Source organism: Panthera leo, chromosome B1, assembly GCF_018350215.1.
Source record: "Panthera leo isolate Ple1 chromosome B1, P.leo_Ple1_pat1.1, whole genome shotgun sequence".
NCBI classification, from domain to species: domain Eukaryota; kingdom Metazoa; phylum Chordata; class Mammalia; order Carnivora; family Felidae; genus Panthera; species Panthera leo.
This window is the reverse complement of record NC_056682.1, coordinates 145480500-145493051: the sequence shown is the minus strand read 5'-3', so window position 1 is coordinate 145493051 and position 12552 is coordinate 145480500. Positions and strand designations below refer to the sequence as shown.

The 12552-nt window shown below is 38.5% G+C and overlaps 1 protein-coding gene and 1 non-coding gene across 2 annotated transcripts in view; one reads left to right on the top strand and one right to left on the bottom strand.

Annotated features, from left to right (window-relative positions):
• RASSF6 (Ras association domain family member 6) overlaps positions 1–922 on the bottom strand; it is a 48689-nt gene extending 47767 nt beyond the window's left edge. Inside the window, exon 1 of the mRNA XM_042934007.1 lies at positions 729–922. Within this exon, the coding sequence (XP_042789941.1) occupies positions 729–922 (194 nt within the window). The remainder of the gene's footprint in view (positions 1–728) is intronic.
• An 8375-nt stretch (positions 923–9297) lies between these two features.
• LOC122218758 lies at positions 9298–9400 on the top strand. Its single transcript, XR_006202090.1, has one exon. It is a non-coding gene; the product is annotated as a U6 spliceosomal RNA (small nuclear RNA).
• Positions 9401–12552: the final 3152 nt, after the last annotated feature.

Below are 12552 nucleotides of genomic sequence, written 5' to 3'. Positions count from 1 at the left end.
ATTCCCATCAAAGCCCCATTGGCATATCCTGTTATGGGGCTTGTTTTACAGATGACAAACTGAGGCTTGGCTAGGTTAAGTACTTGCTACAGGACAAACTAATAAGTGGCAAAGCCAGGATTTGAACTTAAGGCTCTCCTGCTTCAGAACTTGTATCCTTAACTCATGGGCTCCCATTTAATTATGCTTATTCATTCATTCATTGTTTGGTGAACTCTTAAATTATAGCAGAAATCGTTTTCAATTTTTGGAGGGATATGTCTCTGTAGCTCTGTAGTTTCTGAGTGGAAAGTTTAGCGGAACCCTCACTTAAAAGGACCTTTCAAGTCCGCTGATTCAAGAGAAAGGGGGATGTGAGGGTTAAGTGCAATTCCAGATAAAGCGCTCTTTGAGCTATTTCCCTTGAGGAAAGGGAGAAGGGCTTCAGTGGCCACACTTCAGTTCGTGCCTTTCCCTCCTCCCCACATGCTTACCTGCGTCAGGAAAGGGTATTCTGAAAACGATCAAAAAGGAAAAGCAATGTCTGAGTTTCAACTGGTCTGATGCATGCCTACATTCAACTTGGCTGCCCGTGGATGCCGCTTTCTAATAACGTGTCCTCAACCTGACCTGGGGCGGGGGGTGGATTAGAGGGGTTCTTTTCCCCAGGCCCATATGTCACCTGTTATTCACACCAGGAGAAGGCTTTTTACCAGGAGAAGGCTTTTTACCAGGAGAAGGCTTTTTACCTGAGTTGTTGAGCTGAACTTGCTCCGGAGAGTTTGTTCCCCTGCTCAGTCACAGATTCACCAATTCCGAGCGTCCTTTGGAAAGGCAGGGCTCCCTCACCTGTCCTGGAGGTCGGAGCCAAGTGTGGAGGAGGGGCGACCCGACGCCCCGTGCTGCTCAGCTCTGCACCTGGCAGTGCCCTCCGCAGGATCATCGAGCCCCAGGAGCTGTTAATTATTACCCCTTTTCGCCAGAGCAGGGACGTGTAAGAAACCTGAGCCACTCCCTTTACCTCAGTGCATGTTGGGAGTGTTTACTTTCTTTCTTAGGGGCAGCTGATAGGAACACTCCTTTGCTCCCTGACACACATCGTGAGAAGTGAATTGACATTACCCACTGAATTGGACTGACTCTAACCTCGACTCTGTGCCCAGATTACAGGTGAAGGGTCCCTAAGAAATGACACTACCTGGGAAGGAATGTCATTATTCACACGTCCTTCTTTTAAAAATGTTCGCTTTGAATTAGAAATGTCTCAGTTTTCTTTTCCTTGTTCTATTGCCAGCTCCTTCCCTGCCGGCACCTTTTCACCCAGACTAGTGGTTCTCACACCTCAGGGCACACCAGAACCACTTCTGTAACTCGCCGAACCCGCACGCCTTGCGCCTCCGCACCGGTGAGCCTCTCTGATCTAGTAGGTCTGGATAGACCGCAGGCACTGATACTTTTTTTTTTTTTAAGTTCCAAAGAAGAATCTTGTAAGTATCAACGTTCAAAAACTGTTGTAATGAAGTACAAGAGAGGAATTAAAGAGTTATTTAGTCATTAGGCTACTGACTGGAATTTGGGGACTTTGCTTTTCCTCAGTGCCTCCAATTTCAAAATGGGCACCAAAGACTTAGAGACCCTCCAATGACAGATACTGTGGAAATGCAAAGTGCTTTTATTTACACACACACACACACACACACACGCACACACACACACAAACTTTTTAGTATCATTGTTCATTTATGTTTCCCATGTAAAGCAACTATTGATAATTTTTTAAAAAAGTTATTTTACAAGTGTAAACCTTAGAGTCCTCAAAAGAATTTCAATATAATTCAACAATGAGTTCAGTAGGCACATTTGACCTCTGGTGTCCTTTGAATTCAAATGTCAAAGTCATAGACCATTTTTCTAGATTTACAGGTTACCTGTTTGATCAATGGAGTGTTTTAAGGATTGTGTATGTTCAAAAGGTCAGACAGTTTATCTGTTTAACTTGTGTGTGAAGGTCAGGAATGATGAGTTTTATCACGTTGGGGGGTTATTTTAATAAACTGAACAGAATCAAGCAAGGGGCTTATTAGATCACAGTCAAAGCTTCTATAACCTCGAATATGAGGTCAGTGTAAATTGGGATTACTTGTGGGTGTTAACTTGATTAGTTGGCCCCATAATCCCCTGCTGTATGGACTGACCTTTGAATGATGGCTAACGGGCCCCACAGTGTCTCTAGCCTACAGACTCCAGAACTTCTTTGTCTAAGTTTATGCTTCACCTTCACTGCCTGCACTCTTATGGGGATCATTTGCTTATTATCAGTATCAGGGCACCTTTGTTTTGCATTTTTTATCACAAGCATCCTTGAAGCCTTTATTCTGACTTCTGGTTTCCAACTAGTTACCTTTAGTTAGAGGCTCAGTGACTCCTTTTATTTTCGAGTACTTACCCTTCCATAAATATATACATTTTTTTGTTTTGTAATATAAAACATATATAGTTACACATGTGCAATGTGGAAAGTTGCAAATCACAGACATGTAGAAGAAAAAGTCACCCACGATCCCAACACTCAAATATATAAACAATTTGGTGTATGTCTTCATTGATGTAGTTTCTCTACAGGTACTTACCAAAATGCAATTAACTTTGGCTTGATGTTTTATAACCTGATTCTATCACATAAAACATATTATGAACTATCTACCATATGTCAGTCGGTTGTTTTTTTCCTGCAATGTGATTTTAACTAGCTGCACTATATTACACCATATAAGGTATTATTTAATCAGTTCTTTATTGTGAGAAATTTATATTACTGTAAACAAGACTGCAGTAAATGTTTATATACAGCAGCACACAACCGTGATCATGCCTTTTAGATACATTTCCAAAAATGAAACTGCCAACTCAGAGGGAATTGTGTATTTTTAAAGAATTTCTTTCCAAAAAATGTCAACTTTATACCCCTAGGATAACTCCTAGATTCTTCTCATTTTTTTATTTACCAATCAAGTCCTATTTTAAATATGTACATTATTGATTTTCTGTAAGATTAAATTCCTTCTATAGATTTACCCTGTATTTTTGCTTATTTTACTTACTGTATTCTTTGCTCATCTTTTCCATATTGATTTATTAGGCACATCAACTCTTCATCATATATGCTATGAATATATTTCACAAGTATTACTTGCCTTTTAATTTTGTTTATTGTAGATGTTTTTACATTCAAAAGGTTGAAAATTTCAGTATTCAATCTATTAATATTTTTCCTTTTCAGTTACATCTGTTAAAAAGCTTTCCTGTCCTTGAAGTATATAAGTATGCATATTTATTTTCTTCTAGCTTATTTATTTAGATATTATTCATATATTAAATTTAACATTCAACACATCTAGACTTTGTGATGTAAAACTGTGCTTTTTATTTATTTATTTATTTTTTGGTTTCAGGAGTACAATTTAGTGATTCATCATTTACATATAACACCCAGTGCTCATCCCAACAAGTGCCCTCCTTAATACCCATCACCCATTTAGCCCATCCCTACCTCCCCTCCAGCAACCCTCAGTTTGTTCTCTATATTTAAGAGTCTCTCATGGTTTGCCTTCCTCTCTGTTTTTACCTTATTTTATTTTTTCCTTCCTTTCCCATATTTTCATCTGTTTTGTTTCCTAAATTCCACATGAGTGAAATCATATGGTATTTGTCTTTCTCTGACTGACTTATTTCACTTAGCATAATACACATTGTTGCAAATGGCAAGATTTTATTCCTTTTTATCACCGGGTAATATTCCATTGTATATATATACCATGAATATATATGCCATATCTTTATCCATTCATCAATTGATGAGCATTTGGGCTCTTTCCATAATTTGGCTATTGTTGACAGTGCTGTTATACACATTGGGGTACATGTGCCCCTTCAAATCAGCATTTTTTGTGTCCTTTGGATAAAAACCTAGTAGTACAGTTGCTGGGTCATAGGTTAGTTCTATTTTTAACTTCTTGAGGAGCCTCCATATTGTTTTCTAGAGTGGCTGCACCAGTTTGCATTGCCACCAACAGTGCAGGAGGATTCCCCTTTCTCCATATCCTCGCCAACATCTGCTGTTGCCTGAGTTGTTAATGTTAGCCATTCTGACAGATGCGAGGTGCTATCTCATTGTGGTTTTGATTTGTATTTCCCTAGTGATGAGTGATGTTGAGTATATTTTCACGTGTCTGCTTGCCATCTGGATGACTTCTTTGGAAAAGTGTCTGTTCATATCTTTTGCCAATTTCCTCACTGGATTATTTGTTTTTTTGGGTGTTGAGTTTGATAAGTTCTTTATGGATTTTGGATACTAACCCTTTACTTACATGTCATTTGCAAATATCTTCTCCCATTGCCGTTTAGTTTTGCTGATTGTTTCCTTCACTGTGCAGAAGATTTTTATCTTCATGAGGTCCCAATAGTTTATTTTTGCTTTTGTTTCCCTGGCCTCCAGAGACATGTCTAGTAAGAAGTTGCTGTGGTCAAGGTCAAAGAGGTTGTTCTCTTCTCTAGGATTTTGATGGTTTCCTGTCTCACATGTAGGTCTTTATTCCATTTTGAATTTATTTTTGTGTATGGTGTAAGAAAGTGGTCCAGTTTCATTCTTCTGTAGGTCACTGTCCAGTTTTCCCAACACTATTTTTTGAAGAGACTGCCTTTTTTCCATTGGACATTCTTTCCTATCTTGTCAAAGATTAGTTGGCCATACATTTTTGGGTCCATTTCTGGGTTCTCTGTTCCATTGATCTATATTTCTGAAAAACCGTGATATTTAAATCTAACAATTTTTCTAAACTAGTAGTTTATTAACCAAGTAACATTTATTAAATAATATAGATTACAAACTCCACAAGGCAAGGACTATGTCTTATTCTCCATTTTATCCCCAAAATATAGCACAGTGACTGTCAGGCTCATGGTCGCTCAGGTCAAATGTTTAATAGTCACTTTTGACTCCTTTCTTTCCCTTCATCCACTCCCAGTAAATCAGCAAGTCCTGATGTTGTATCTTAGTCTCTGTATCTTCACTACCCCCTAAATTAGGCCAGGATCACTTCTTCCTCAAACACTGCAATGTCCTCCTAATTGGTCGTTGCCTTCACTCTTGTCTCACTATGTCCATTCTCCACCCGCAACCAGCAACATCTTCTACAGACAAAAATCAGATCACAATACTACCTCTGATTTCCTTTGCTGAAAACCTTTCTGCTGGTTGACCCCCACATCCAGGAGAAAATCTAAATCTGAACTCCTTTCCATGGCCTCAGAGGCCCCCGTGACCAAATTCTTCCCTATTTCTTTTACTTGATTGATTCTGTTTCCCTGGTCCTGACTCTATAGTTGCTGCTCTGGCTTGATTTTTGTTCCTGAAACAGACCAGGCCTCATTTCCTTTGCTCTTATCATTGTCTCTGTCAGAAAGCTCAGCTCTCAACACAGCTGGTTTCATTTTTCTGGTTTTTCTTATATGTTACCACCTCAGAGAGACCTTCCATGGCCATCATATCCTAATAAGGCCTCCAATATTTCTCTAACACAGTCCCTTATTTTATTGTCCTAATGGCAATTATCACCATCTGAATTCATTTTACTGTTTTATTACTGAGCATGTATTTATTGTTTTGGGTGATTTGTTTATTTTATGTCTCCTTTCATTAAAACTTTAGCTCTAAGAAAACGGGAACTTTGACCTCTGGGTTCATGGCTCTGTCTTCTGTGCCTAAAACAATGTTAGGCCCATGTCAGAAGTTTAAGAAACACTGGTAGAGGAACAAATAATAGTGGCTTAAAAAATACATGTTGAGTATATAAATACAAATCTACTTTTTTCCCAACTTGAAATGATACTTTTAGCAAGTATTAAGGTATATATATATTTTTAACACGAGTCTAGAATTTACGTTTCATTTCATTCATCTATGTAGCTATACTGGCATTAGTTTCTTATTATTCTAACTTTATGGTACAGCTTAATGTCTGGAAGTACAATTTGATCATCATTTTTTTTCTCAAATGTTCTCGATTAGTCTAGCCTTATAATACCATAAATAGCTGCTCACTATAGCATAATAATGATTTAGTTTATATTTTGTGATTTCACCATTAACCATTGTTGCTGGCAATTTCTCCTAGGCCAGCAGGTTCATCCATGTTATCAATTGACTTCAGGTCTAGGGGAGAAAGTCTCCTAAGAGGAGATAGTTTTCTTCGTTAATACCTTCTTTTAGGGTACTCAACTGAGTGCTAGATTGACTACAGGAATAGCTCTGCTTTGTTCATGCCTCCCTATATTCTTTGGAAGGATGTTTCTAAACTGGTTCTGGGTTTGGACATGTGACTTGCTTTGGTCAAAGGGTCAGTACCAAGTGATATAAGCAGAAAGTTGAAAATCAGCTGGGCCACGGGAGTTACTCTGTTGATTAAGCTTTGGTGGGCTCTTCAAGTCAGAACCACCATATGAACAAGGCTGGGCTAGCCTGTGGGATGAGGAGAGACCCTTGGCCCAGTTGCTCCATTACCATAGCTGACAGCCTAAAGGCAGAGCCACTAAGCTAATCTGCAGCTGACTAAAGACCCAGAAATGAGTGCAGCTGAGAACAGCAGAAACACCATCCAGCTGAGCCCAGCCCACATTGCCAACCCATAGAACTATGAGCTATTTCAATGGTGGTTGTGCTAAGCCACTAAGTTTTGAGGTGGTTTTTTTTAGAGTACAATCTAATGAATACATCTGGTGTGTTTTGTCATATACACAAATACAAACATGCATGCATGCCAATATATCATTAATTGAAAGTCGGAAGGAATACTTAGATTACGTTGTGTTTCTACTACAATTCTGTTGCAGGAATACAATGACCCATAGCAATAGAACAGAAAAGGAGGAAAAAAAAGAGATGTGGGTTATCATTAGGTTAGGTCATTTCCACAGACCACTATATCACTCCTGAAAAATATTTAGAGATGATTGTAACTTGAGGAAAATACACGAAGAACAAGAAATTACCTGATTCTAATACTGTGTGACCCAATTGCTGTGGGTCATTCTTATCAGTTTGTTTCGTGGCCTCACACCTCATTTTGTATCTGAAGCTGTACTTGAGGCCTATGCTAGGCACTAAGTGAAATAAAAAAGGAAGCAGCACAACTCTAAACATTGAAGGGACTCCCAGTAAAAACCAAACTGGATTGCCTTATTAAGGAAGCCAGCCATTCATAATGAGGCAACATGGTAAATTACTTTTCCAATATGTAATGCTTAAAATAAATATATTTAACAATTGGGAATTTTTACGTTCGAAATCTTAGTAAATTACAACAATGATAATATTAATTCTCTGGGAAAAATCCTGACGTTTGTCTTGAACTTGAGGAGTAAACCATCATTTCCTATTTAGATTAAGGAACATGTAATTTATTTCCTATGAAAACAAAGGCTTTCGAACTTTGATTTAAAAAAATAAAAATTTTTCTTTGTTGAGAAAGATAAGATAAGGGAGGAGAAATTCCCTTTTAAAATTCTTCCCAAAGTTTAATTAAGGCCATGCTATTTTTGATGATTGGGTCATTTAAAAACTTTTACATAGTTGATGAATTAAAACAATTTTTTTTTAATATTTATTCATTTTTGAGAGACAGAGAGAGACAGAGCATGAGTGGGGGACGGGAAGAGAGAGAGGAAGACACAGAATTCGAAACAGGCTCCAGGCTCTGAGCTGCCAGCACAGAACCTGACATGGGGCTCAAACTTATGAACCGTGAGATCATGACCTGAGTTGAAGTCAGATGCTTAACTGGCTGAGCCACTGGGCGCCCCATAGTTGATGAATTTTTAGAAAGGCTCACCCTCTGTTGTTGCATTGCAGGCTGAACAGTAACTTTTGAATCAGGCTATGATTCGTCTTCATGATGGGGATAAATGCCACACAACTGCGTTCACAACTTGAACGGTGAAAAATAATATTGAGAATGATCCAAATAATTTCTATTTATTTTTTATTTAAAAAAATTTTTTTAACGTTTATTTATTTTTGAGACAGAGAGAGACAGAGCATGAACAGGGGAGGGGCAGAGAGAGAGGGAGACACAGAATCTGAAACGGGCTCCAGGCTCTGAGCTGTCAGCACAGAGCCTGACATGGGGCTCGAACTCACGGACCGTGAGATCATGACCTGAGCTGAAGTCGTATGCTTAACCAACTGAGCCACCCAGGTGCCCCAATAATTTCTATTTCTAAGCACTTTTCCTCTTTAAGAGAAAGTTTCTCACTTTCAATAGACACTGTTTTTCAACAGTGTAATGGCCAGTGGAGAGAATTCAAATTACCCAGTCATTGAAAAACTGTTGTGTGCCAGGCAGATGCAGAGATGGCCACATAGAGATGCACAAGACAGTCTCTGCCCTCAAGAAGCCACAATCGTCAACATGGACATGGACCTCATTCAGTCTTCTCTGCCACAGGAGAGAAGCGATTTCAAAACACACATACTTTCAAAATTCAGTAACAGAAAGAAACCTAAGGCATGATGGTGTTTTGATAGATTTTAAGAGGTGGGAGCCTCAACATTTTTGTTTAACAGATAAATGTACTCTTTATTTTTTTATTTTTATTTTTGTAAGGTTTTTATTTATTCTTGGGAGAGAGAGACAGAGACAGAGGCAGAAGGTGAGTGGGGGAGCGGCAGAGAAAGAGGGAGCCACGGAATGCAAAGCAGGCTCCAGGCTCTGAGCTATCAGCACAGCACTTGAACCCACAAATCATGAGATCATGACCTGAGCAGAAGTTGAATGCTTAACCGACTGAGCCACCCAGATGCCCCATAAATGGACTCTTTAAAGGAATGGAGAGTCCTTTTCAAATGGAATAAGCAGTCATCATTCTCCCACTCCAAATGTTACTGCCTTTTAATATTGGTAATTGTGTATAAGCATAAAGACATCCAATAGAATGTGACAGTGATTGCTTTTTTCCTAAATATGGCAGTTAGTCAATTGGATTTGTATATCATTCTGTTTCTTCATTCCTTCTCCCCCCAGAGTATGCACACACACTTCACATTCTTCCAGTTTTGGAAAAAGATGAATAAAATAACTGCAATAGTAATAATAATAATAACACCATATAAGCAGTTAAGGTCAATGTTCTTACATCTCTGTATAAGCAGTGGAATGATACTGAAAGTCAAGTCACAGCCTGGACATTCTTTAATGGTGTATTGTAATAGTGACCATATTTCGAAAGAAAAACCATAACATTTGGTCTGCTTTCTGGGCAGAATCCATGAATTTAGGAATCTGCTAGGATTGGAACGATACAGAGAAGATTAGCATGGCCCCTGTGCAAGGATGACACACAAAATCATGAAGCATTCCATATTAAAAAAAAAAAAAGGAATTTGCTAGGAAATCAGGGACATATGAATGTTAAATAAGTAACACAGTTCTCATTTATTCAGACTGTGAGTGATGTGTTCTTGACCCCTGTCTGTATTATTGCTAAGGGACCACACTTTGGATAGCTCCCATCATCTCGCATATATCGAAACCACCCTGTTGCTTATAACACACACTTGACACAGCAGTCACATGTAGAAGTAACTAAGTGTGTGTATGTTTTTGTTTTTTTTTTTTCTCTTTTAGTTTTTCATTTAAAAGTTCTCATACTCTGGGGCACCTGGGTGGCTCAGTCAGTTAAGCGCCCGACTCTTGATTTCAGTTCAGGTTGTGATCTCACAGTTCGTGAGATAGAACCCCACATTGGGCTCCATGCTGACAGCACGGAACCTGCTTGGGATTCTCTCTCTCTCTTTCTCTCTCTCTCTCTCTCTCTCAAAATAAATTAACTGATTTTTAAAAAGTTCTCAAACTCTCACAACTGTTTTTCTATCCCCTGATAACTCTAGCTACATATGGTCATATATCTTAGGCATAGGTGCTTGTATAGTTTCAGAAAACAGGACGTGGTTGAGCTTATGTTGGCTGCACCCACTGTAAGTAGCTCCTGGAACATATCCTGTTTGCATCCTTCCCGGGACAAATTCCTGTGACATCAAGTAATTCACAACATACTGGTGGAGCAAGGTTAAACACTTTAGTAATGTAATTATGTATCTTCTGGGTAGTGTCTGTTTATTACTTAGAATAAAAAGGAGGGGCTATTAAAATACTCCTCTTTCTAACTATATATGCGTATGATGCCAGTTTTTGTCAATATCGTAGCAGGTTAAATGCAGAAACAGATAGGAGAATTAAATGCAGACACATAAAATTAAAATTTAATGACTGAAAATTGAAAGACTGAAAAAAAAAGACTTATTTCTATTAAGTTAGATAGAAAAGAGATTTGCCAACTACAAAACAGTGACATTTTCTTCAGTACATTTTTTGTTTGTTTGTTTGGGAAAATATAGCCATTTTTGATAACATAGAATTGACATGTAGTGAATTTATATTTTTAAATAAATTAACAGGTAAATTGATTTTTTTCTCAGTTTTAATTTCTAACACAGTAAACATCTATAAATATAATCTACGTAAGCCAAATTCTTTGGGGTTGTCAATAATGTGGAAAAATGTAAAGAGATTTCAAGTAACTAAAAACGTTGAGAATTGTTGGTTGGGAACAAAGAGATGCGTGGGACCTAGAATAGTACATTTGGGGAGTAATCAGCATTTAGCTGGTGATTGAAATATGAATGTGGAGGAAATTGGCCAGAAAAAGTTTATAAAGGGAACAGAAATGACTCACAAGAAAATGATGAGCTTTAGTTTCTTAACCTGTCCAAGTGTCCCTCACCTACAAAATGTGAATAGTGTTCTTTGCATTGTTGTAAATGGGTCAATGTTTGTAAAGCACTTGTTATGAAGAAGGTACATGATATTTACTTTCTATTTTTCTATCTTTTAATTAATTAATTAATTAATTAATTAATTATGTTTGAGAGAGGGAGAATGCACAAGCACATGAGCAGGGGAGGGGCAGAGAGAGAGGGAGGGAGAGAGCATCCTAAGCAGGCTCTGCTCATGTCAACCCAATGCAGGGTTTGATTTCATGTGAGATCATGACCTGAGCCAAAATCAAGAGTCGGGCACTTCACCGACTGAGCCACCAGGCGCCCCTGAATCTTTTATCTTTCTTAATTCGAATATAGAATTAGTTTCTTAGACATTTCCAATTGACCAGTCAAGCACTCCTAGTTTCCTTTACGCAGGAGCAAGTGTAGATGGGAAGCAAGCGGGGAGAGAAAGCTTGAGACAATGAAGGGAAAGGTAAGTGTAGCTTGTCATCTGCCCTTACTGTTTTCATATGGTTCAAGCAGCCCCTGCCTTTGAGATGACTGACTTTATTACTTCTTTTAAATTGGGTTCAAATGTTCTAGCTATTTTTTCAGTGTGGCAGAAAGAACAGAAAGACATTGGTATCAGATGTGATTTGAATTCTGCTTGTGCTCCGTACTGGTTGTGTGACCATGAGAAGTTACTCCACTTTTTGGAGCCCTAGTTTCCTACTCTGTACAATGAGAAGCTTGACAGAGACCTTGGGAGTCCTACTGTTCAAGGCCATGCAGGTGAAGTGCTATGTACCTTACACGTAATCGTTGCTTAGTAAGTGAAAACTATATTGCTGTTTGCTGAGACCCAAGCAGGAAAGGGCAAAGATCTCTAAAGCAAGAAACCGATACTTCCAAGACTGAAGTGCAGCATTAGAACTGAGAGATGGAACTAAAGGGAAAATGAAAGTAGATTGTGAATACTGAACAACAATTTTAGAAAAAAAAATTCATAGTTTGAAGGTTTTATTTTTCCACTGTGATTCAAACATCCGTTTTAATCCTTTCCAAAAGGAGAGACATGCGTACAAATCTGTATCATCTGTACCTATATCACATGTATCTATCTGTCCATCTATTCACTGAAGCGAGTACATGGACTGGCAGCCACTGAAATTCAGGGTGCGTTGGGCAGAGGGTAGGAAGAGTGGTTTCTATAGATGGATGGACAGACAACTATGACAGAAGAGAGGTGGAGAAGTCCCTGCAAATTCAAAAGCTGAAAGCATCTGCAATGTTATTCATACCAACACCCACATTTTGCAACTGTGGTTGTGCTGTGGTCTACTGGGCTCCATTTCCATGGAATCTCTATGTAGGTTATTCATTAAAGGCCAATTTATTTTCCTACAGTGCCATGAAAATGTTGGAGGTTGCACAGCACAGATAGAGACGGTTCAGGCTTTGGAGCCAGGAAGAAGTTGGTTTGACTCTTAGCCCTGTGAATTTGGGCAAATTAATTAATGCAACCTGTAGTACTGAGTGCCTACCATGTCCCTGGCATTGTACTAATTTCTTATGACATGATAATGAGCAAAGGCATCTATAATCCCCACTCTTATGGACCTCACAGTATCAAGTGGGAGACAGACATTCTTTAAAAATGACACTAATGAATATATGATTATACTCTGAGATAAGTTCTAAACTGCATTATAAGTCACAGGGTGGAGGAAATGGCATCCAATCAGAAGGAGCAGCCT